Consider the following 22,192-nt stretch of genomic DNA (forward strand, 5'->3'; position numbering starts at 1 on the left):
GCACAAAACAAGGAAATCCGGGTCTGCCATGAGGATCCTGAATAAAATGAAATTATACATTGGAAGAGATTATGTGAGATAAAATAAACGAGTCACTCACACGGCATCCAGATGAAAATTGGGACTGGCATTCGTTAAGCGCCCAAAACGTCTCTAAGACGGTACTTTTATATATTTAACACATATCGTCTCTATTTCCCCAAACATCAGTGACAAAGCAGTGCATTAGGAAGGGCAGAGGGATAAATACATGATATACAGAGCTACATGCTATTCCAGCTCCAATTCCGCGTTTCTAGCGTATGTCCATCAGCAATACCGGGGCCAAGTAGGTAATGATCCGTAGTGATACGTAATTCTGTAGTGCCCATAGTAACGGTCCCATTTGGGTAACACACACTGATGTACCTGTAGCTTGGTACCAACGTGACATGGTACTCTGTAGTGATCTGTATTGTAACGCGAGTGCTGTGTAGCGGCGTGTAGCATGCTTACCATGGTCCATACCCCTCTGTATACAACTGACATACAAATTGTAGCATACTACCACAGATTTGTAGCATGCTACCACAGATTTGTAGCATGCTACCACAGATTTGTAGCATGCTACCACAGATTTGTAGCACATCATAACACACTGCAAATAGGTACAAAGGCATATATAGTATCCACTTTCATTTGTATAGTGTTGTGTGGCTATTCCTGCAAGTGCCAATATCACACTGAAAACCGAACCATTTTTGACTAAAATGGGCAATTTTAAAAATAGATAATCTATGTTTGGATCGGACCAAACATGTTTCTATTAGTAGATGCATAACTATTAATACGTGACGATCTAAATATGGTATCTTCTAATCCACACCCGGCAGCTGCCCCGCTCATTCACCCAACTACCCTTCTGGACCGTAATCTAGTTCCTCCTGTGGGATAGAATGGAGAGTCATCCTATAAGGGTTGGGGGGGTTCTTCGTAGGCCTCATAATAGCACTGATTATGGAGATCTAAATGATGCAAAGAAAGAAATGAATAAAAAAAGATACACACCATCCTTCCTCAGCCACTTCCCTACATAAGCGAGCCAAGCGAGGACCTTGGTTCAAGGTATCCTTCTCTGCCTCTGCTGCAACCAACATGCAGGCATCATACCTCAGGGAGTACTCCTCTCCCTTGAATTCAATACCCGAACACGGACCACCTCTTGCAGGGTCAATCCCATCCCTCCACTCCTCAAGACAGTTGTGGATCTACAGCAAAATGCTTGTTAGCAAGGCAGTGCCAATAGCAGGAGAGAAATCAGAACTACACAACTGGCCACAAGCGCAAATGCTTTGTGGGGAAGCGATGTCTTGAAGAAATCCGTCTTTGTCTCCAGACCTTTGATGGGGACTGCAACCCCTTTTGTAGGATGGTAGAAGAAGTCCAGACAGATCTTCTTCACAAAAGGATGTCCAAATGGGACATTGTGATACTGGAAACAAATCAATGAGTGGTAAGCCAGGTAAAATGGACGGCGAACTCACTCGGGTTTTGGCAACACCCCGGTGGTATTTACCATTGAGTAGCCAATATGCTACCCTGTCCTTGATGTATTCGATCTCCCCCATCTGATTTTCAAACATATTGGGGTTCGCGGCGATGACCTCCGACGGGACTTCGAGGCCATACGCATTTTTGACCAGGGGTCTGATCATCGTCTTCAGTCTTCCCCGGAAGGTTGACGCGTAGACAAATGCCTAATGAGAACAGACACGTTAGTACGATATCCTTAAAAGAACACGCTAAAAATATACCGTTACGGCGGTATTCCTGTCTAGGAGCGTTTTTTTCTCTGCAAAGTTATGTAAACCAATTAACTAAAATCACAGAAGACAGAACTTACTATCAGGCAACACTTTATCCGTGTTCATTCTTTCAAACACGGTTACTGCCATCTTCACACATCCATCGGCGACTAATAAGTGATTTTCCCGAGTGGGAAAGGGGACCTCCTCTACTACATACAGGCACATCAGTTTGCGTGCAATTTTGAGCACATCTTTCCAGTAACCAGTAAAGGATGCAACTGAATGCTTGGATACTTCCCTAGCAGAAGAAGTACTGGACTTCTTATGAGCGATGTGTGCCTCACCAAGCACCTCATCATCGTCAGATGCTTCGTTGTTCTCCCTTGTCAAACCTTGGGATACGGCTCCTTGCGAAACAGCCGCCTTGCGCAATGCCTCAGGGCGAGGTGGCTTGTTCGCCCGATTACGACGACGGTGTTCTTGAAGAACATCCTCTACTTCCACAACCTATATCAATAATACATTAGCTAGACATTAAATACAGCAGAGAAATGATTACATGGGGGGAAGGCTGGCGGAGCAATGCCCTTGCTCTCCTCTCCTCTTCATCATCGGAAACTTCATCAACCACTGTCAAACATAGGTGGTAAGCAAACACGACATAAAGGTGGAGTTAAACCAACGCTGGGCAGCAGGCTCTTCATCATCTTGACCCGCGTCGTCGTAACCTTCATCACCGTCGACATATTGGAGAGCTTCTTCATCCCCAATATTCTCTTCATCAATTCCTTGCATGCATTCGTCCCCTGATGCTTCCTCAGATCGCCTTTCACCGTCACTATCCCCCTCTTCCTCCTCCTCATCTTCCTCCTGCTCTATGCCTTCGTAATCTTGTTGCTCCTCCTCGTCTTGATGGCTGATGCTAGCCTCTTGGTGGGCGTTATAGGCTGCTGGATGCACTGGCTGTTGTACGGGGGCATGTTGTGTTACAGGATGCACTGGTTGTTGTACGGGGGCATCGTAGTATTGGACAGAATTCTCTGCCGCAGGGGCAGCGTAACGCTGAACAGGATTTGCTGCGTGTTGTACAGGGCGCGGGACAGGATGTGCTGCATGTTGTACGGGGCGCGGGACAGGATGTGCTGGCTGTTGTACCGGAGCAGCGGGGCGCTGGATGGGGGCAGTGGGTCTTTGGACAGCATGATCAAGCTCTGAGTGCTCCTGATTTCTCTGAGCTGCACGTTGGATCTGGACAGGAGGGGGGGCACCCTGAGATTGTCGTGGGCTTGGTTGGACTTGTTGGACATCCCAAGGAGCAACTGAAGGCGTTGGCCTTGGTTGCATTTGAATAGGGGGACCTACATGCGACACAACGGTAACCTAGACGTGCTTGGAAGATAGCAAATTTAAGATTAGAACAGTAGACTCACCCCATTGCGAGGTTTCTTCAAGGGAGGCGCCATCTCATTTTCAGGCATGGCGCTAGTATCCACATTGGCGGCCCTTGACTTCCTCTTCCCAGCCTTCTCGAAGTCAATAAAAATGATGTTAGATGTTTTCTCCTGCCGAGCATTTACTCCACCAAGACCACGGGTGCTTCGGATAGGACGGCCATTGGGGTCTTTTTAATAAGGAGTTCAGTGAATCTCAACAAAGAAAATGCTAGTACAGACCTGCTTCAGGAGCCTGAGGTGGCTCGTTTTCTGCCACGGAGCTCGGACCCTGTTCAACCTCTTGTCCTAGATGGATAAAACATTAAGTATGCGGATGTAATGAGGATATATAGATGATACCTTCAACCGTGGCATTGACAACCGCCTTTTTCTTTTTGGATCCTTTAGGTGGCATATTGGGCTGGTTTGACGGTTGTAATGCAGAAATAGAGACAAGGGGTGGTGAATTATGTCAAGCTACGATCCGGAGGTATGCGAAATTAGCCTCTTTTCAAAATTTAAGGCGACGGACATCAGTCAAAAATATATCGTGCCATATAGAAATTACAGGTACTGAAACAGTACCCCTATCTACTACAATATATCACATATACATTATAGTCAGATTCCATGTCCTACTTAGAGTTAAGTAAAGTTACATCTCAGAGGGGAAAAGACTGCACCTATCATGATCGCGGATTATCCTGAGGGTGCATTAGAATAGGTATTCCCCGACTAATGAGGGATACCCGTAGACGGGCGATTTCGAGCTGGGTTTCAAACAGAAGATCTTCATTGGATTTATATGCTCGCATAATGTCGTCCATATAACAACGTAGCTCTGCCTGAACTTCTAGACACCTCTGTTCAGTGAGTTGAAATTGGTCAAGAGCCTTTTTAACGGCCTCTATGCCTTGATTCTAGAGGAAGGTGGATTAAAACATGAAAATAGACCTAAAACGAAGAACTCTGCCTCTTCGGGTATGCTAGGGAGGCGGCGACTTTGAGGTTGCGAAGCGTTGTTGCTATTGGAATGGTTCATGATAAAGATAGGCAACAATTTGGTGTGGTGGTGGTGGCTTAAGTTCAAGACGATCAACACATTACGAACCATTAGCACTGTTGATTGCCGAAATACACTTAAATAGAATGACATAAAACCCGTATATGTCTACAAGTCCGTGTTCGAGATACAAGTAATGCTGCACCCTACATATTTACAACTTTGACACCACGGGACGGGGGGAAGATTTGAATCAAAGATGTTGTCGGAAAAGTTGGGAATGTATCACCGCGTTTCATACGAGTAACGGGATATTTATGTACAACGCAAATATCCTTGTCTATTGATCGTATCCTGAATATAATCCCCATTGAATCGCCCTCAAGCGGTGTAACGAAGTCGTCCTTTTTTACAGGATGAATTGGAAACAACACTGATTTCGGTAATGTCAGTGTACGTCCCAGTAATGCTAGGTGGGCAGTATCGTCGGTAAGGCTGAGAAGTTCCATCGCCACTTGATGGTCGCCCTTGGATTTGTCTACGACTTTTAATCGTAATCCTTTCAGCTTATCGTATTTCGTATCTAGCCAGTGAGCGACGGTTGAGGGTAGTTCTGCGATTTCCACCGCCGAGTGTACAGGTATTGCTGAATACGGATTCCATGCAGGAGACAGAAAACTTGCTACTGTGGACGGCATTGGAGTTGCTCCACCAGAAGGCCCGGGGTCTTGAGCGGAATTTATATGTTCTCGGTTGCTTGAAACAATGTCAGTAAGCACCTGACAGTCAACGAATCAAGTGAAACCACATACTGTATAATTAAATGTGATATTTTAATACGTTCCACCCTCTGGTTACGAGCTTCCAGCTCAACGTCTGCAAAGCCGTCGGGGGTAGTGCTTTTAACGATGCCATAGTACCCCTTGAATGTATTATTCCCGACAACGATGACACTCAAACCTATATAGACGTCGTTGTGGTCTCTTTCTCCAAGCTTTGACGAATGACGCTTTCGCGGGCGAAGAGTAGCATGGGCAGGGGGGACGTAGAATATGACTGTGTGGATGGGCACAATGACCTGAAAAATGTGTTGAACACTACTGAGACAAAGAGAATGACAGTTCACCTACTTCGCGTTCGTGCTCTGGGGCGATAATACAAACAGATCTTCCATCAAAGTCTGACACCCATCCATGGAGATCTTTGTGATCCCCTTCAACGACTTCAACACTATCGCCTATCTGGAAAGCTGCACGTAGATCGTGTAGTGCAACTGCTTGTGTTATACCTTGGGAGGGGATGTGCACTTCCACCTCAGCGTCAGAAACACTCTTGACCGTTCCAAAAAGACCTAAGTATTCTCCACCAATAATTTTGACTCGATCATATCGTTTCAGTCGAGTCATGGAGATGGCTTTCGAGGCTTGCGCTAAGGTCTCCGTCGTTACAAATGGACACTCGCGAAATTGCTCCAACTCGGACGATGTTGGGAGGACATTGGAAAGATATTTGAGATCGATGGCGTCGAAATCCGTGATAATAAATCCATCCTGGAATATCCTGTCGAGGTGCGATTTCTTGATGTTGTCCGGAGGTCTGGGGATAAGAACAACACTTTTCCGACCCTGGAATGTGAACACAAGGCCGGTAGCATTTGCGTAGGTCGTCCAAGCCTTACGCTTTCCAGCAACCTTGACCCACGATTGGTCTTCAGGGCGTGAGGGTGGGGGATGAGATAGGATCTCCATACATCTCTCCGAGGATAGCCTAACTAAATGTGTCGGATTAAGCTCTCTAACGAGGCAGGCTAACGTATGCGCATGTTGCATTGATGGCGCCTTGACGTAGATTCTCCCAGGAATTGAGGATTGAGCGAAGACAGACCGGGCAAGGATGATGGGAAATGTAGGGTTCGTTGACATCTGCATAATTTTGAAAGCGACGGCCTCTTCGCGTCCAACCTATCACTCGTAAGGTGATCAATAAATGCTGACTGAAGACTTATATTATTTTTGCGTACCTTGCAACCTATTTCATACATGATATCAGTCGCGGAAGGCATATAATTATTATCACCAAGTCCTCCTGGTTGGGGATTGCCATATTTCTGTATAAGTTCTCGTGAACTAGATGGCTCTATATCATTGTCAGGACGAATTTTCATGCGTGAAGGCAGAAGCATGGGCAACAAATCGCTCCATTCATCAGCGTTATCTGTATTTTGCATGGCATGATATAGCCGAGAGTGTGCAACACGTTCCTCATCCTCAGAGTATTCATCGTTATCATTCACTGTATGTCAGAACCCATTAGCATCAGTACATATTGAGCAGAATATATGTAAATTATTGGAACATACGTAGTTGGCCCCCTTCATAATCAAGCTCTTCCGAACTTTCATCATCATCGGAAACCGCTGCTTCAATGTCTATGAAGGGATTAATGTCCTGATTTTTTGAGATCATAATTAAATTTCCCTGAAGTTAGTGATTAGATGGAGGGTTGGATTAGTACACACTGTGCGGTTGCCTAGGCTGTCAAGTCGTCTGCGTTTATAACTAGACATTGTGGGTCTTAAAGACTGTTAATCGATGTTCATCTCACTTAATTTATCATCTTAACTTGTGATAATTTATTTTTAGATACTACACAACCTATTACTATGATAAGACGCTATGATGAACGGAAAGAGAAAACATATGGTGAGAAACACGCTATTTCCGGAGCGATTCTTTAGGGTAGGTTTCCCGTCCTGAAGTCACGAGTTGGTTAAAAAAACGCCCCCTTACATCAGAACTTGATTGTTTTTCTTTCCGTTCGTCATAGCGTAGTACCCCTCCCCATAGATTTAACATACATTCTAATAAAATAGACATAGACAATACTCTAGACACTCTATAATAGTTTTCGTTCAGTTAAAATTCATCTAGTTGAAAATTTGAGACACCAGAAAAAAACACACAAAAAAAAGTAAGTACCCAAAGAAATAGAATGCAGGGTGAGACGTTGAAGTTTTGTAGTGCAAGCCCAGAAGATTTCCCCCATTGCCCGACTCCAAGCTGAAGAAATTCTGGCGTTTCCCTTCGAAACGCAGGTCGTTCGTCAGACTCTGGAAAACATGTTGCCAGAGTCGCACCCACTCCGCGTAGGTCTTAATTGGATTGCCATTTATGGTACTAATATCAAGTTTCTGTAGAGGATGGTGGATTTCCTCCGACGATATGAGGACTTCACCTTTTTGAATTACGATGTTTCATCATCGAGCATGCGAGCGGCCATCAAGTATAGGCAAAGCTTGGCTGCCCTTCAGAACAGCATCGTAGAGACACCCTGCGTAACCTCGGCTACATGGGAGCAGGCGGGTAGCTTATTTGCAGCATACCGTCTACTCGATCTCGTAGCGTTGTGGCCAGCAGCCTTTGGACCATCGTTGCCGGTGACCGTGCCCCTGAATGAAATACAGGCCAGCACAGGAACTAAGGAAATATTTTCACGGTTCAAGGTATGCGATCATGAAGTCACTCAATGTTAATTCTTAATTTTCAAACAATTATTGTAGCTTGTAGATGACTTGAAGGACTGGCCGGCAATGCTCTGCTCTGCCAGGAAGCGCATCCTCAGAGCCGACTCTAAGTCGCACAGAAACATCAACACCCCTTCTATCAGTGACACGCCGTCATCCGCTTTCACCCAGGGCGGGCCCTCGGAATCAACGCTATTACTCTGTCTGGCGCGTAACCACTTCAAGGGTGTTGTGGGGAAAATAATCGGGAATGTGTACTGCGCCTCGCTACACTACCAAATCTTGTCAGGAATGCGCGGTATGAAGGACGATGAACACGTTCTACCAGACATTCCAACGGACACGGCTACTCTTGCAAATCTCTAGTAAGTTTTCTTTCCTCTATTCATTGATACAATCTGCTCAACATACCCTAGTGCAAGCGGCCATCCTGATGCTGCGTTGTTCCTCTCAGAGGTCACGCCATCTCATTTAAAAATTCCTCTGCATGTCGCCCTTTTCATATCCCCCATCCTTCTTTTTGTGAATAAATCTTGGTATTCTAAGAAATGTGACCGGGAGCAGCTGCTTAAAGTAGGTGTATCCACATCCTCCCAGTTTAACTTGGATTAACGCACTCCTTTAGGCCTCAAAAGCGCTCGGTAATTGTCGCCCCCGTGTTCTGCGTGAAGTGGAGATGGAAATTTGGAAAATCATTGCAGCGCAAAATTGCGACATCCAGTCAGCCTTATATAAACTTGTTATCTCAGACTACTGGATGGAATGCGAGCGGGTAATTGCACAAGATCCCGCGTTTCACTTTTTCATATGTGTGTTCTACGTACTGTAACAAAATAACAATTTAAACTAATAATTGGCCAGCGTCAACAAGCAGCGCCGAGGTTACAGCAAATTCTAACCTAGCAAGGCGCAGCACTGAACCACACGGTAAGTTATAAGCAAAGTCTGCGTCAATTACATGATTTAAATCCGTTTAAAACAGCTCAACTTCAGACCGTTTCCCATCATGGTGAAAAAACCACCTGTGAAGGGTCCGACGCAGACGCGGAGGGTGACGATGATCACGAAGTGGACACGACGGAAATGGTCAGCATGGGTCAACGGGAGAACGGGGACAATATGGTCCCTACCTCAAATATACAGCCTCCGGAAGACACGTCTTCAGTGGCTGGCAAGGATGTCAGCATGGGTCAACAGGAGAACGGGGACAATACGGTCCCTACCTCAGATATACAGCCTCCGGAAGACACATCTTCGGTGGCTGGCAAGGATGTGCCCACGGACGAGCAACCTGGTTTGCCGCGGAGTGATGATATTGGATCTGGTCTACTTCAGACTGAGAATACTGGGCCCTCATCTGCAGGGGATTGTGAGATGAACGTCGATCCGGAGCAAGCTGATGTCGACCATCAAATGGAGGATGGTCCACATACCAATGGTCCAGAAAATTTGGGAGATGGCGGGGCTGGACAAGGAGCTGAAGGGTCTTCTGACGAGGCAAATCGTATGTCGGAAGTTCACGAGGGCGAAAAGCAGGGGCAAGACGGAGAACGACCCGACGAGGAGAACCGAATGTCAGAAGATGGTGAGGAGGAAAGGCCAGACGACAGTTCGTCGGACAATGAGACCGAGAAGCAGGGGCAAGGGGATGTTCCACCAGTCCAGGAGGACAGAATGTCGGTCGATGGAGAGGGGGTAGGCCCAGAGCAAAACAATGATTCCTCAGACATGGAGAGGAATACATTGGAAGACAGCCAAGGCGAAAAGGAGGGGGAGAACGCACCTCCTGCTCCTCTTATTTTGAGGATTCCTCCTGTTTCCCAGATAAACAGGAGCAAAAACACCACGGCTGACTCCTCTCAGAAAGGGAAAGGGAAGGGCCGGCAGGGCCTTTCCAAGCGGCCTCCCAAACGCAAGCCGACGCAGGCTACCGACACATTTGATTCGGACGACGACCTGTGTATTGATGTCGATCTGTACGACAGCAACACCACCCTTGATGTCGTCAGCACTCCGGAGAAGGTGTATGGCACCAAAGTTTGGTCCACCTACAACGGTCGTGGCCAACTTAAAAGTTTCTGCGTTGTTGCCCATGTAAGTCATTCTCGATATTGATTTTTTCGTCATTTATTTATTCTCCAAACAAGAGTCAAGCCGACGTGGATCGTGTTGAAAGGGTTCTGGAATTGGTCGAGAGTGACTACGTCGATGGAGTTCCATTGCACATAGCACGTCCCGAAGAATCATGTTTTGCGGTATTCGACCGCAGCACCACGAAATCCATGTATCTGATGGAGTCTTTCTCTGAAAGGAACGTCGTCCTTATGTCTCCTTCTCAAGAGGAGTCTATTTCAACTTGCTCCGACGAGTTCTACAGCCAGGTACGTCGCCATATGGGTGATATGACGAGCACCAGGTCAATCCAAGGTGTGTTTCCTCTTCGATGTTTTGATTTTTCTTTCTGCGTCTCATGCTAATGGCCGTAACAGATATGTCGACCATGTCGTCTAACCCCATCGAGAGGATTAAGTGTGGGTCCCTCTCTCAGGTCATGGAAGCAGCGAGGATGAAAGGCAAAAGAGGAAAGATCCTCAATGCCCTCAACATCCCTTTACCTCATGCAGGCGCTCACTCTTTTGACTTGAGTACTGAGGCGGCTGCTCTTCGGGCTACATCTGGTAGCTGGAAGTATAGTACCCCCGTCCCATTTGGTGATATGTCATGGGGACTCGTAGCTACAGAGGGGGCATTTTCAGATATCCATATCGATGCCAATGGTTTCTGTTCCTTCATCCAACCTCTTCATGGACTGAAGCTGTGGATTATCATGTATCCCAGACGGTTGGATGTTGACCTTTCTTCTGACCGCCGTGTATTTCTGGGAGACAAGCTGGATTACGGGGAAACGCACCACCAAGACTGGATTTACGAGGCGATTGTTCTCGATAACCAGTCAGAACTGTATGTGATTTTTGAATGTCCTACCCATTTGATTATATTGACGCTACTTTGAAAAACAGCTTCATGAGACCGAATACTCTACATATGGCGTATTCTATCTCCTCAGTGGTTTGCCGTGGCGGACATTTTTACTCCTCCACTTCCTTCGAAGAAACCCTGACAGGAATCATTCACTGTTTTACCGCTGGATACAGGGCAACGAATACGAATCATTCAACGTCCCGATTTTTCCTGCAGCAAACCATACATTGGTTCTACAAGGTTTTGGTTGAAGGTGACAGCGACCCAGAAGGTATGAGGTTTTTTACCGTTTCCTACAAGATATCTGATTCTTTTCTTCTATTTTCTCTCAGATTTTTATGAAATGTACCATGTCCCATTCTACAGTACGCAGTCCGGATACTCGAGCTTGATAGCTCTGTGCGTGTGCATGATCTTGGCAAATGCGCTCGACTACGAGACCTATCGAAATCCCGATCAGATGTTCTCCACCAAGACTTCGGCACAGTTAGACGCATGGATGCGGTGGGATACCAACAGCCTGAGCGACGAAGAGCGCAAGGCGTGCATCTTTGCCCGTGGCGAAGCCTTGGCTATTCTAGAGTGGCTATGTCATCGCACGAAGTCCATCCACTACATGATTGAGACGGACAAAAACAAGGATGCACAAAATATCATGGCGACAGAAAAGTTCCATGAAATGATACTTTGCCGCTATGCCCGTATGATTCTAGCCTACGACGCAGAAGCCAAACATAACAACATTGGTGGTGCCCCTTGCTGTACCGACACCAGTTTGCTTTTTGTCCAGCTTCAGGGCGTCTGCAGCGGAGAATTGAACAAGGTTATATGTCGCAGTATCGAGGGTTTTAGGGTTTAGGGTTTAGGGTTTAGGGTTTAGGGTTTAGGGTTTAGGGTTAGGGTTTAGGGTTTAGGGGGGGAGCGAGCACCGAGCGAAGCGAGGTGCGAGCGACTAGTTTAAACTGTGAGTTTGAAATAGAAAGAAGGCCAGAGGGCTGTTGATTGTTATCAGCAGCCAGCCCTTTCGTCTTTATAGACTCTTCAGTGGCTATTCTTAGAAGGAATGTTCTGGAACATCCGATGACAGCGCGTGAAGTGATGCTGCGCAGCTGTCATGTATCTTACCGACTATCACAAATCTGTCAATGTTTATTGTCAAGTTAGACAGATCTCTGATGAACAGAGTGTCACGGGTCGATGTGGCACATGGTAACCTGTCAAAAGTGGATCCAACACTTTTGTTCTTTGACATCGTGGGTTATTGACTGTGATGTGAATCACATGGATATAAAATACTCTGGTTACGTGGCTCCGAGTAACCGTGACATGGGAATATTCTCATGTCAAGAGTATAAATAGCTTACCTGGGTCCTTACCTAACAATCAATTGATTGATTGTTGTGAATCTTAATTGGACGGTTCATGATCCGGTCCATCAAAAATGTTTCCACGGTACTAAGGAACTTTTCCCGAGGTACTAAGTAACTTTTCCCATGTACTAAATTAGATCCGGCCCTTCACAATCACATGCCTTTCGGAAGTTCACCCGCCTACCTTACTTCCTACTAAGGTTAGACTTAGTTAGCTTAGGGTTGGGGTTAGGTTAGGGCTTAGGGTTTAGGGTTTAGGGTTTAGGTTTAGGTTTAGCTATTTAATCCAATGTGTTGCTTGTAAGTAGATGTTTGTTACTTTGTAGCAAGGAATACTTACGGTTAGGGTTTTTTTCTAATGCTTTACGCCTTACGCGCTAGTATTCTTTTCATCGGTTGTAAGATTTGGATATTCTGCCGAATTCTGGATGTTCCCTCTCTTGTGAGATTGAACGTCTATGAAGTATTATCTCGTTATCACTTTCGATACTTATCTGTTCAGCAGCTTCAACTAAAGCAGAATGATAAGTTTCATTAACGTTTTGAGTTTCGGGAACAACACCACCTTTTTCGGCAATGTCTTCATCCAGTTTACGAAAAACTGTTTTCTTCCACACATTTGCAAGGTCGAAAAGATTAGTATTGCGCTTTCGCGATACTATCCAACGACTTCCGAGTAGTCCTATCTTCCTCAAATCCGGTACGAACTCAGTTTCTCCGTCCACGAGGATCTGTGTGAACAGCTCCGGGCGAACATCATCGAGGTCGTGAACGTAATTTGGATCTGGTTTGATAAGGGGTCTGGACGAGTCTGCACTATACAGACCTTTCTCGGCATGTTCATACCATGCCGACCAGTACTCGGTAACAGTTTTTCCAAGTTCAGCAGCTGAAAACCAATTCCATACCTGATCAAACCTGGTTTTAAGTACAAGAATGGATTCGTCGTGCTCTGCGACTCGTAAAGCAAATCGCTTTTCCCAACGTTCTTGTATATTCTTCTTACACCAAGACATGACTAGGTTTTCGGGATAACCGCGCATCAAATAGAGAGCGTTAAGGTCTCTAATTGCTCCGATGTAGATTTCCTTGGTACTACATAGCACGGCTAGCCTGGATAACTCTCCAATGTAGACGCCACGTTTGACGTCCAAAGGATGATGTGATACCCATGGAACTCGTTCTCGGTTGTTTCCTGTCTTGACAAATGGCTTCCAATGAAGTTTTCCAGACTCCTTGAATATGAAAGCATCGAGAAATTGACATCCCGACGAGGAAACAGCCCATTCGATAACACAACCATCGAACTTTATTGTTTCTTTAATAAGATTAAGTGCAAGTGCTTTGGACTCGGCGTAAACAATTGCGAAACAATCGTCGATGTACCTTCCATAGAAGGCCACGTTTGGGTGGTCTAAGATTTTTGACTTTATTTCAAAATGGGCTCCAAAGAGGTTAGCAAGGTCCGGAGAATCCGCGACGCCCATTGCGAGGCCATTTTTTTGTCTAAAATATCTAGACCCATGTTGTGTTATCAATTGCGTATTGCCAATCTCGATAGCACGTTTAAAGATGCCCAATTTAACCAAGTTATTCTCTAACGAATTTGGCTTAATGTGGGCTAATGTAGTGTTTTCTTCCGAAGTGTTGAGTAACCATTCCTCGTACATACTACAAACGATTTCGATGCACAAGTCCAACGGAATATTGGGATAGAAAGCAACTACATCTCCAGTGACAAAATACCATTGTCTTTTGGAGTCTATACGCAATTGGCTTAATCTCGTAAAGAGATCCTTCGTTCCGTGAATGATTGAAGGAGTCGATTTAATAATCGGCTTAAGCTCTTTTGATACAAACTTGGCTGCAGGATTAAATACTACAGAGTGACACGGAATTATGGGCCTAAATCCAGTAGGTTTCTTGTGGATTTTAGGTATACCATGAAATTGAGGATACTTGAACGATGATCCATCTTCCGGTACATTCGATAGAAAAAATCGAGACAACCCAAGTTCAAATAGAAACAGATGTTCATCTTCGACGGTACGTGCAAGAGTTTGCATCTGAATCATTTTGCTCTTCATAACTTCTTGAGCAACTTCGAATTCTAACTCTTCGTAGTTGCGTTCATCTTCAAGAAGATTGAGCTCGTTCCTTAATATCCAGTCGCGTTCAGACACCGCGAGGCCAAGATTCTTATCTGTCATCGTAATAACATAGTTGTTATCGATAAGAAACTTTTGGATCTTGTCCCTTTTAGGAGAGAACGCGTGCTTTCGCATCTCCTTGAGGGCTTCTTCCGGGATACTTGCGATCGTTTTAATAACGTACCGACGTCCCATTGAAAGGCCAAGTTCCATAAATTGCGGTAACATTGGAGGTTTCTCTTTCTTTTTAGAGCTTACTCCATAGTCTGGATCGAAGGGTTTATTCATGCCTTCCTTAAACAAAAAATAGATACGCCATCTTATTCTTCGTTGAAAATCATTCCATGCTTGCATGATCAGACTTTTAGAAGGCAGTGTAGGGTTAGGGTTTAGGGTTTAGGGTTTAGGGTTTAGGGTTTAGGGGGGGAGCGAGCACCGAGCGAAGCGAGGTGCGAGCGACTAGTTTAAACTGTGAGTTTGAAATAGAAAGAAGGCCAGAGGGCTGTTTGGGGGTACAAACGGCCAGCCCTTTCGTCTTTATAGACTCTTCAGTGGCTATTCTTAGAAGGAATGTTCTGGAACATCCGATGACAGCGCGTGAAGTGATGCTGCGCAGCTGTCATGTATCTTACCGACTATCACAAATCTGTCAATGTTTATTGTCAAGTTAGACAGGTCTCTGATGAACAGAGTGTCACGGGTCAATGTGGCACATGGTAACCTGTCAAAAGTGGATCCAACACTTTTGTTCTTTGACATCGTGGGTTATTGACTGTGATGTGAATCACATGGATATAGATTACTCTGGTTACGTGGCTCCGAGTAACCGCGACATGGGAATATTCACATGTCTAGAGTATAAATAGCTTACCTGGGTCCTTACCTAACAATCAAAAAATAGAATGATTGATTGTTGTGAATCTTAATTGGACAATTCATGATCCGGTCCATCAAAAATGTTTCCACGGTACTAAGGAACTTTTCCCGAAGTACTAAGTAACTTTTCCCATGTACTAAATTAGATCCGGCCCTTCACAATCACATGCCGTTCGGAAGTTCACACGCCTACCTTACTTCCTACTAAGGTTAGACTTAGTTAGCTTAGGGTTGGGGTTAGGTTAGGGCTTAGGGTTTAGGGTTTAGGGTTTAGGTTTAGGTTTAGCTATTCAATCCAATGTGTTGCTTGTAAGTAGATGTTTGTTACTTTATAGCAATGAATACTTACGGTTAGGGTTTTTTTCTAATGCTTTACGCCTTAAGCGCTAGTATTCTTTTCATCGGTTGTAAGATTTGGATATTCTGCCGAATTCTGGATGTTCCCTCTCTTGTGAGATTGAACGTCTATGAAGTATTATCTCGTTATCGCTTTCGATACTTATCTGTTCAGCAGCTTCAACTAGAGCAGAATGATAAGTTTCATTAACGTTTTGAGTTTCGGGAACAACACCACCTTTTTCGGCAATGTCTTCATCCAGTTTACGAAAAACTGTTTTCTTCCACACATTTGCAAGGTCGAAAAGATTAGTATTGCGCTTTCGCGATACTATCCAACGACTTCCGAGTAGTCCTATCTTCCTCAAATCCGGTACGAACTCAGTTTCTCCGTCCACGAGGATCTGTGTGAACAGCTCCGGGCGAACATCATCGAGGTCGTGAACGTAATTTGGATCTGGTTTGATAAGGGGTCTGGACGAGTCTGCACTATACAGACCTTTCTCGGCATGTTCATACCATGCCGACCAGTACTCGGTAACAGTTTTTCCAAGTTCAGCAGCTGAAAACCAATTCCATACCTGATCAAACCTGGTTTTAAGTACAAGAATGGATTCGTCGTGCTCTGCGACTCGTAAAGCAAATCGCTTTTCCCAACGTTCTTGTATATTCTTCTTACACCAAGACATGACTAGGTTTTCGGGATAACCGCGCATCAAATAGAGAGCGTTAAGGTCTCTAATTGCTCCGATGTAGATTTCCTTGGTACTACATAGCACGGCTAACCTGGATAACTCTCCAATGTAAACGCCACGTTTGACGTCCAAAGGATGATGTGATACCCATGGAACTCGTTCTCGGTTGTTTCCTGTCTTGACAAAAGGCTTCCAATGAAGTTTTCCAGACTCCTTGAATATGAAAGCATCGAGAAATTGACATCCCGACGAGGAAACAGCCCATTCGATAACACAACCATCGAACTTTATTGTTTCTTTAATAAGATTAAGTGCAAGTGCTTCGGACTCGGCGTAAACAATTGCGAAACAATCGTCGATGTACCTTCCATAGAAGGCCACGTTTGGGTGGTCCAAGATTTTTGACTTTATTTCAAAATGGGCTCCAAAGAGGTTAGCAAGGTCCGGAGAATCCGCGACGCCCATTGCGAGGCCATTTTTTTGTCTAAAATATCTAGACCCATGTTGTGTTATCAATTGCGTATTGCCAATCTCGATAGCACGTTTAAAGATGCCCAATTTAACCAAGTTATTCTCTAACGAATTTGGCTTAATGTGGGCTAATGTAGTGTTTTCTTCCGAAGTGTTGAGTAACCATTCCTCGTACATACTACAAACGATTTCGATGCACAAGTCCAACGGAATATTGGGATAGAAAGCAACTACATCTCCAGTGACAAAATACCATTGTCTTTTGGAGTCTATACGCAATTGGCTTAATCTCGTAAAGAGATCCTTCGTTCCGTGAATGATTGAAGGAGTCGATTTAATAATCGGCTTAAGCTCTTTTGATACAAACTTGGCTGCAGGATTAAATACTACAGAGTGACACGGAATTATGGGCCTAAATCCAGTAGGTTTCTTGTGGATTTTAGGTATACCATGAAATTGAGGATACTTGAACGATGATCCATCTTCCGGTACATTCGATAGAAAAAATCGAGACAACCCAAGTTCAAATAGAAACAGATGTTCATCTTCGACGGTACGTGCAAGAGTTTGCATCTGAATCATTTTGCTCTTCATAACTTCTTGAGCAACTTCGAATTCTAACTCTTCGTAGTTGCGTTCATCTTCAAGAAGATTGAGCTCGTTCCTTAATATCCAGTCGCGTTCAGACACCGCGAGGCCAAGATTCTTATCTGTCATCGTAATAACATAGTTGTTATCGATAAGAAACTTTTGGATCTTGTCCCTTTTAGGAGAGAACGCGTGCTTTCGCATCTCCTTGAGGGCTTCTTCCGGGATACTTGCGATCGTTTTAATAACGTACCGACGTCCCATTGAAAGGCCAAGTTCCATAAATTGCGGTAACATTGGAGGTTTCTCTTTCTTTTTAGAGCTTACTCCATAGTCTGGATCGAAGGGTTTATTCATGCCTTCCTTAAACAAAAAATAGATACGCCATCTTATTCTTCGTTGAAAATCATTCCATGCTTGCATGATCAGACTTTTAGAAGGCAGTGTAAAAAACATATAATTGAGTCCAAGAGATAAATCATTTGCTACATCAACAGGGACCGAAACACCAGGACTACAGTGTACACTAGATCTATACTGGCCAGCCAATAAGAATGAAATCGGGGTATTGAGGTGTACAAAAGAAACTGCGTCTGTTTTAGTCATGGTGAGTATATCGTCAGGAATAGAGTTGGGGAAGGCGGGTCTCACCGACGTAAATGATGCTACAGTAGACCGCGCGTCTAGGCTCTTGCCTTTCCCTTTCCCTTTGGATCGTTGTTCTTGACGGGAGCTCTCCCCTTCCCTTTCTTCTTGTTGTCGACCTTGTTGGAAGCCTTGGTTTGAGGCTTCCTCTGCAAAGGCGTCGACGACGACTTGGGTTTCGAAGGGCCAGCTTTTCTGGCCTGAGGTTGAGGAGCCTTGGACGAATTCGGGCCAGACAAAGTCTGGGTAATTAGAGTAATAATTAGTGTCCAGAATTATGGGTGAAGGGTTACGAAAACTTGCCTTCTTGCCCACAGATCCAAGGTTGAGCTTCTTGAGACGTGCATTCAAGCCCTTATCAATAAGGGATTGAATCGACGGACCTGGTTTGGTCGCGTCGGCCATCTCGACATCGGCTGTTGCCGCAGTCGTCCGCTTTTTCTCAATCTTAATTGCCAAGGCGCGGTGGCGCATGTTGACAATCTGTTTGATATGAGAAAAGATCGCCGGCAGTATAGTTTGCAGCGCACTGCATTCGGCTTTCTTTTGCGGAGACACTACCCACTCTGCTATACGTCGGACTCCCTTGTTGTCTGTAGAGAAAACAGGGAGCTTGTAGCTGGATTTGCGGTCATCGTAAGTTGCCTTAACGATGAGGGCAGCAGCTTCGTAGCAAGAGTTGAGCGCGCATTTATCATCCCAAAAGGCCAGCTCGTCCTTTTTCGCCTGAATGGCGCCGTCGTTAATCGTCTTTTGGAAGACGTCACGAGCGGTAGAGAACGTAGTGGAGACTCGAAGAGCCTCCGCTGACCCGGCATCCGCGAATTCCTTCGTGAGTTGGAACTCGGGCGCCTTCACCTTAAGGCGATTGGGCGTGTTGCCTGCGCTAACGGCAGATTCAAGGCGCTCGAGGCTAGCCTTGACTGTTTCCCTCTTGTCGCACCACGATGCGAGGTTGAGGAGAAACTCCCTGAGGGCAGCACGATAGTCAAAAAAGACGCAGTCTATGACTTGGTCAACGGAGCGGCACTCAGCTATTTTTTTGATGACCACAGTGGCCAGCTCGTCGATAAGAGCGTTATGGCGGCCTGCTTCATCGTTGACGCCGAAGACAGTGTTGTTGACGACGGCCTGGGTGAGTGCGTCCAGGGTAGGGGACATGGCACGAGAGAATGCAGCAGAGTATTGGGATGACATGGTAACTGATGGGTGATAGCAAAGTCGTTGGGTTTAGGGGGGGAGCGAGCACCGAGCGAAGCGAGGTGCGAGCGACTAGTTTAAACTGTGAGTTTGAAATAGAAAGAAGGCCAGAGGGCTGTTTGGGGGTACAAACGGCCAGCCCTTTCGTCTTTATAGACTCTTCAGTGGCTATTCTTAGAAGGAATGTTCTGGAACATCCGATGACAGCGCGTGAAGTGATGCTGCGCAGCTGTCATGTATCTTACCGACTATCACAAATCTGTCAATGTTTATTGTCAAGTTAGACAGGTCTCTGATGAACAGAGTGTCACGGGTCAATGTGGCACATGGTAACCTGTCAAAAGTGGATCCAACACTTTTGTTCTTTGACATCGTGGGTTATTGACTGTGATGTGAATCACATGGATATAGATTACTCTGGTTACGTGGCTCCGAGTAACCGCGACATGGGAATATTCACATGTCTAGAGTATAAATAGCTTACCTGGGTCCTTACCTAACAATCAAAAAATAGAATGATTGATTGTTGTGAATCTTAATTGGACAATTCATGATCCGGTCCATCAAAAATGTTTCCACGGTACTAAGGAACTTTTCCCGAAGTACTAAGTAACTTTTCCCATGTACTAAATTAGATCCGGCCCTTCACAATCACATGCCGTTCGGAAGTTCACACGCCTACCTTACTTCCTACTAAGGTTAGACTTAGTTAGCTTAGGGTTGGGGTTAGGTTAGGGCTTAGGGTTTAGGGTTTAGGGGGGGAGCGAGCACCGAGCGAAGCGAGGTGCGAGCGACTAGTTTAAACTGTGAGTTTGAAATAGAAAGAAGGCCAGAGGGCTGTTGATTGTTATCAGCAGCCAGCCCTTTCGTTTAGGGTTTAGGGTTTAGGGTTTAGGGTTTAGGGTTTAGGGGGGGAGCGAGCACCGAGCGAAGCGAGGTGCGAGCGACTAATTTAAACTGTGAGTTAAATGGAAAGTAGCCAGAGAGCTGTTGATTGTTATCAGCAGCCAGCCCTTTCGTCTTTATAGACTCTTCAGTGGCTATTCTTAGAAGGAATGTTCTGGAACATCCGATGACAGCGCGTGAAGTGATGCTGCGCAGCTGTCATGTATCTTACCGACTATCACAAATCTGTCAATGTTTATTGTCAAGTTAGATAGATCTCTGATGAACAGAGTGTCACGGGTCGATGTGGCACATGGTAACCTGTCAAAAGTGGATCCAACACTTTTGTTCTTTGACATCGTGGGTTATTGACTGTGATGTGAATCACATGGATATAAAATACTCTGGTTACGTGGCTCCGAGTAACCGTGACATGGGAATATTCTCATGTCAAGAGTATAAATAGCTTACCTGGGTCCTTACCTAACAATCAATTGATTGATTGTTGTGAATCTTAATTGGACAGTTCATGATCCGGTCCATCAAAAATGTTTCCACGGTACTAAGGAACTTTTCCCGAGGTACTAAGTAACTTTTCCCATGTACTAAATTAGATCCGGCCCTTCACAATCACATGCCTTTCGGAAGTTCACACGCCTACCTTACTTCCTACTAAGGTTAGACTTAGTTAGCTTAGGGTTGGGGTTAGGTTAGGGCTTAGGGTTTAGGGTTTAGGGTTTAGGTTTAGGTTTAGCTATTTAATCCAATGTGTTGCTTGTAAGTAGATGTTTGTTACTTTGTAGCAAGGAATACTTACGGTTAGGGTTTTTTTCTAATGCTTTACGCCTTACGCGCTAGTATTCTTTTCATCGGTTGTAAGATTTGGATATTCTGCCGAATTCTGGATGTTCCCTCTCTTGTGAGATTGAACGTCTATGAAGTATTATCTCGTTATCACTTTCGATACTTATCTGTTCAGCAGCTTCAACTAAAGCAGAATGATAAGTTTCATTAACGTTTTGAGTTTCGGGAACAACACCACCTTTTTCAGCGATGTCTTCATCCAGTTTACGAAAGACTGTTTTCTTCCACACATTTGCAAGGTCGAAAAGATTAGTATTGCGCTTTCGCGATACTATCCAACGACTTCCGAGTAGTCCTATCTTCCTCAAATCCGGTACGAACTCAGTTTCTCCGTCCACGAGGATCTGTGTGAACAGCTCCGGGCGAACATCATCGAGGTCGTGAACGTAATTTGGATCTGGTTTGATAAGGGGTCTGGACGAGTCTGCACTATACAGATCTTTCTCGGCATGTTCATACCATGCCGACCAGTACTCGGTAATAGTCTTTCCAAGTTCAGCAGCTGAAAACCAATTCCATACCTGATCAAACCTGGTTTTAGGGTTTAGGGGGGGAGCGAGCACCGAGCGAAGCGAGGTGCGAGCGACTAGTTTAAACTGGGAGTTAAATGGAAAGTAGCCAGAGGGCTGTTGGGGGATCCCAACAACCAGCCCTTTCGTCTTTATAGACTCTTCAGTGGCTATTCTTAGAAGGAATGTTCTAGACATCCGATGACAGCGCGTGAAGTGATGCTGCGCAGCTGTCATGTATCTTACCGACTATCACAAATCTGTCAATGTTTATTGTCAAGTTAGACAGGTCTCTGATGAACAGAGTGTCACGGGTCGATGTGGCACATGGTAACCTGTCAAAAGTGGATCCAACACTTTTGTTCTTTGACATCGTGGGTTATTGACTGTGATGTGAATCACATGGATATAGATTACTCTGGTTACGTGGCTCCGAGTAACCGCGACATGGGAATATTCACATGTCTAGAGTATAAATAACTTACCTGGGTCCTTACCTAACAATCAAACAATAGAATGATTGATTGTTGTGAATCTTAATTGGACAGTTCATGATCCGGTCCATCAAAAATGTTTCCACGGTACTAAGGAACTTTTCCCGAAGTACTAAGTAACTTTTCCCATGTACTAAATTAGATCCGGCCCTTCACAATCACATGCCGTTCGGAAGTTCACACGCCTACCTTACTTCCTACTAAGGTTAGACTTAGTTAGCTTAGGGTTGGGGTTAGGTTAGGGTTTAGGGTTTAGGGTTTAGGGTTTAGGTTTAGGTTTAGCTATTCAATCCAATGTGTTGCTTGTAAGTAGATGTTTGTTACTTTATAGCAAGGAATACTTACGGTTAGGGTTTTTTTCTAATGCTTTACGCCTTAAGC

At 45.0% G+C, this 22,192-nt stretch overlaps 7 protein-coding genes across 7 annotated transcripts; 2 read left to right on the forward strand and 5 right to left on the reverse strand.

Annotated features, from left to right (window-relative positions):
* Positions 1-1,862: 1,862 nt before the first annotated feature.
* Positions 1,863-3,635, reverse strand: JR316_0007574 (uncharacterized protein; the record flags this gene model as incomplete). The annotated part of the gene is made up of 6 exons (XM_047893310.1): positions 1,863-2,294; positions 2,347-2,417; positions 2,471-3,167; positions 3,218-3,408; positions 3,461-3,526; positions 3,581-3,635. 6 exons carry the CDS (start codon positions 3,633-3,635, stop codon positions 1,863-1,865), a joined length of 1,512 nt encoding a protein of 503 aa, XP_047748592.1.
* Positions 3,636-4,429: 794 nt separating this feature from the next.
* Positions 4,430-6,789, reverse strand: JR316_0007575 (Transcription elongation factor SPT5; the record flags this gene model as incomplete). Its single annotated transcript, XM_047893311.1, has 5 exons — positions 4,430-5,002; positions 5,354-6,184; positions 6,244-6,515; positions 6,583-6,670; positions 6,742-6,789. 5 exons carry the CDS (start codon positions 6,787-6,789, stop codon positions 4,430-4,432), a joined length of 1,812 nt encoding a protein of 603 aa, XP_047748593.1.
* Positions 6,790-7,488: 699 nt separating this feature from the next.
* JR316_0007576 (uncharacterized protein) lies at positions 7,489-8,112 on the forward strand (the record flags this gene model as incomplete). The annotated part of the gene is made up of 2 exons (XM_047893312.1): positions 7,489-7,725; positions 7,783-8,112. 2 exons carry the CDS (start codon positions 7,489-7,491, stop codon positions 8,110-8,112), a joined length of 567 nt encoding a protein of 188 aa, XP_047748594.1.
* Positions 8,113-8,829: 717 nt separating this feature from the next.
* Positions 8,830-11,587, forward strand: JR316_0007577 (uncharacterized protein; the record flags this gene model as incomplete). The annotated part of the gene is made up of 5 exons (XM_047893313.1): positions 8,830-9,840; positions 9,894-10,127; positions 10,295-10,707; positions 10,902-10,999; positions 11,061-11,587. The coding sequence occupies 5 exons, from the start codon at positions 8,830-8,832 to the stop codon at positions 11,585-11,587; spliced, it is 2,283 nt and encodes a 760-aa protein (XP_047748595.1).
* Positions 11,588-12,487: 900 nt separating this feature from the next.
* JR316_0007578 (uncharacterized protein) lies at positions 12,488-14,536 on the reverse strand (the record flags this gene model as incomplete). The annotated part of the gene is made up of 2 exons (XM_047893314.1): positions 12,488-13,006; positions 13,031-14,536. The coding sequence occupies 2 exons, from the start codon at positions 14,534-14,536 to the stop codon at positions 12,488-12,490; spliced, it is 2,025 nt and encodes a 674-aa protein (XP_047748596.1).
* A 986-nt stretch (positions 14,537-15,522) lies between these two features.
* On the reverse strand, positions 15,523-19,056 carry JR316_0007579 (uncharacterized protein; the record flags this gene model as incomplete). The annotated part of the gene is made up of 2 exons (XM_047893315.1): positions 15,523-17,577; positions 17,866-19,056. 2 exons carry the CDS (start codon positions 19,054-19,056, stop codon positions 15,523-15,525), a joined length of 3,246 nt encoding a protein of 1,081 aa, XP_047748597.1.
* A 1,754-nt stretch (positions 19,057-20,810) lies between these two features.
* Positions 20,811-21,690, reverse strand: JR316_0007580 (uncharacterized protein; the record flags this gene model as incomplete). Its single annotated transcript, XM_047893316.1, has 2 exons — positions 20,811-21,487; positions 21,564-21,690. 2 exons carry the CDS (start codon positions 21,688-21,690, stop codon positions 20,811-20,813), a joined length of 804 nt encoding a protein of 267 aa, XP_047748598.1.
* Positions 21,691-22,192: the final 502 nt, after the last annotated feature.

This window comes from Psilocybe cubensis, chromosome 6, assembly GCF_017499595.1.
Source record: "Psilocybe cubensis strain MGC-MH-2018 chromosome 6, whole genome shotgun sequence".
In the NCBI taxonomy this organism is placed as follows: Eukaryota; Fungi; Basidiomycota; class Agaricomycetes; order Agaricales; family Agrocybaceae; genus Psilocybe; species Psilocybe cubensis.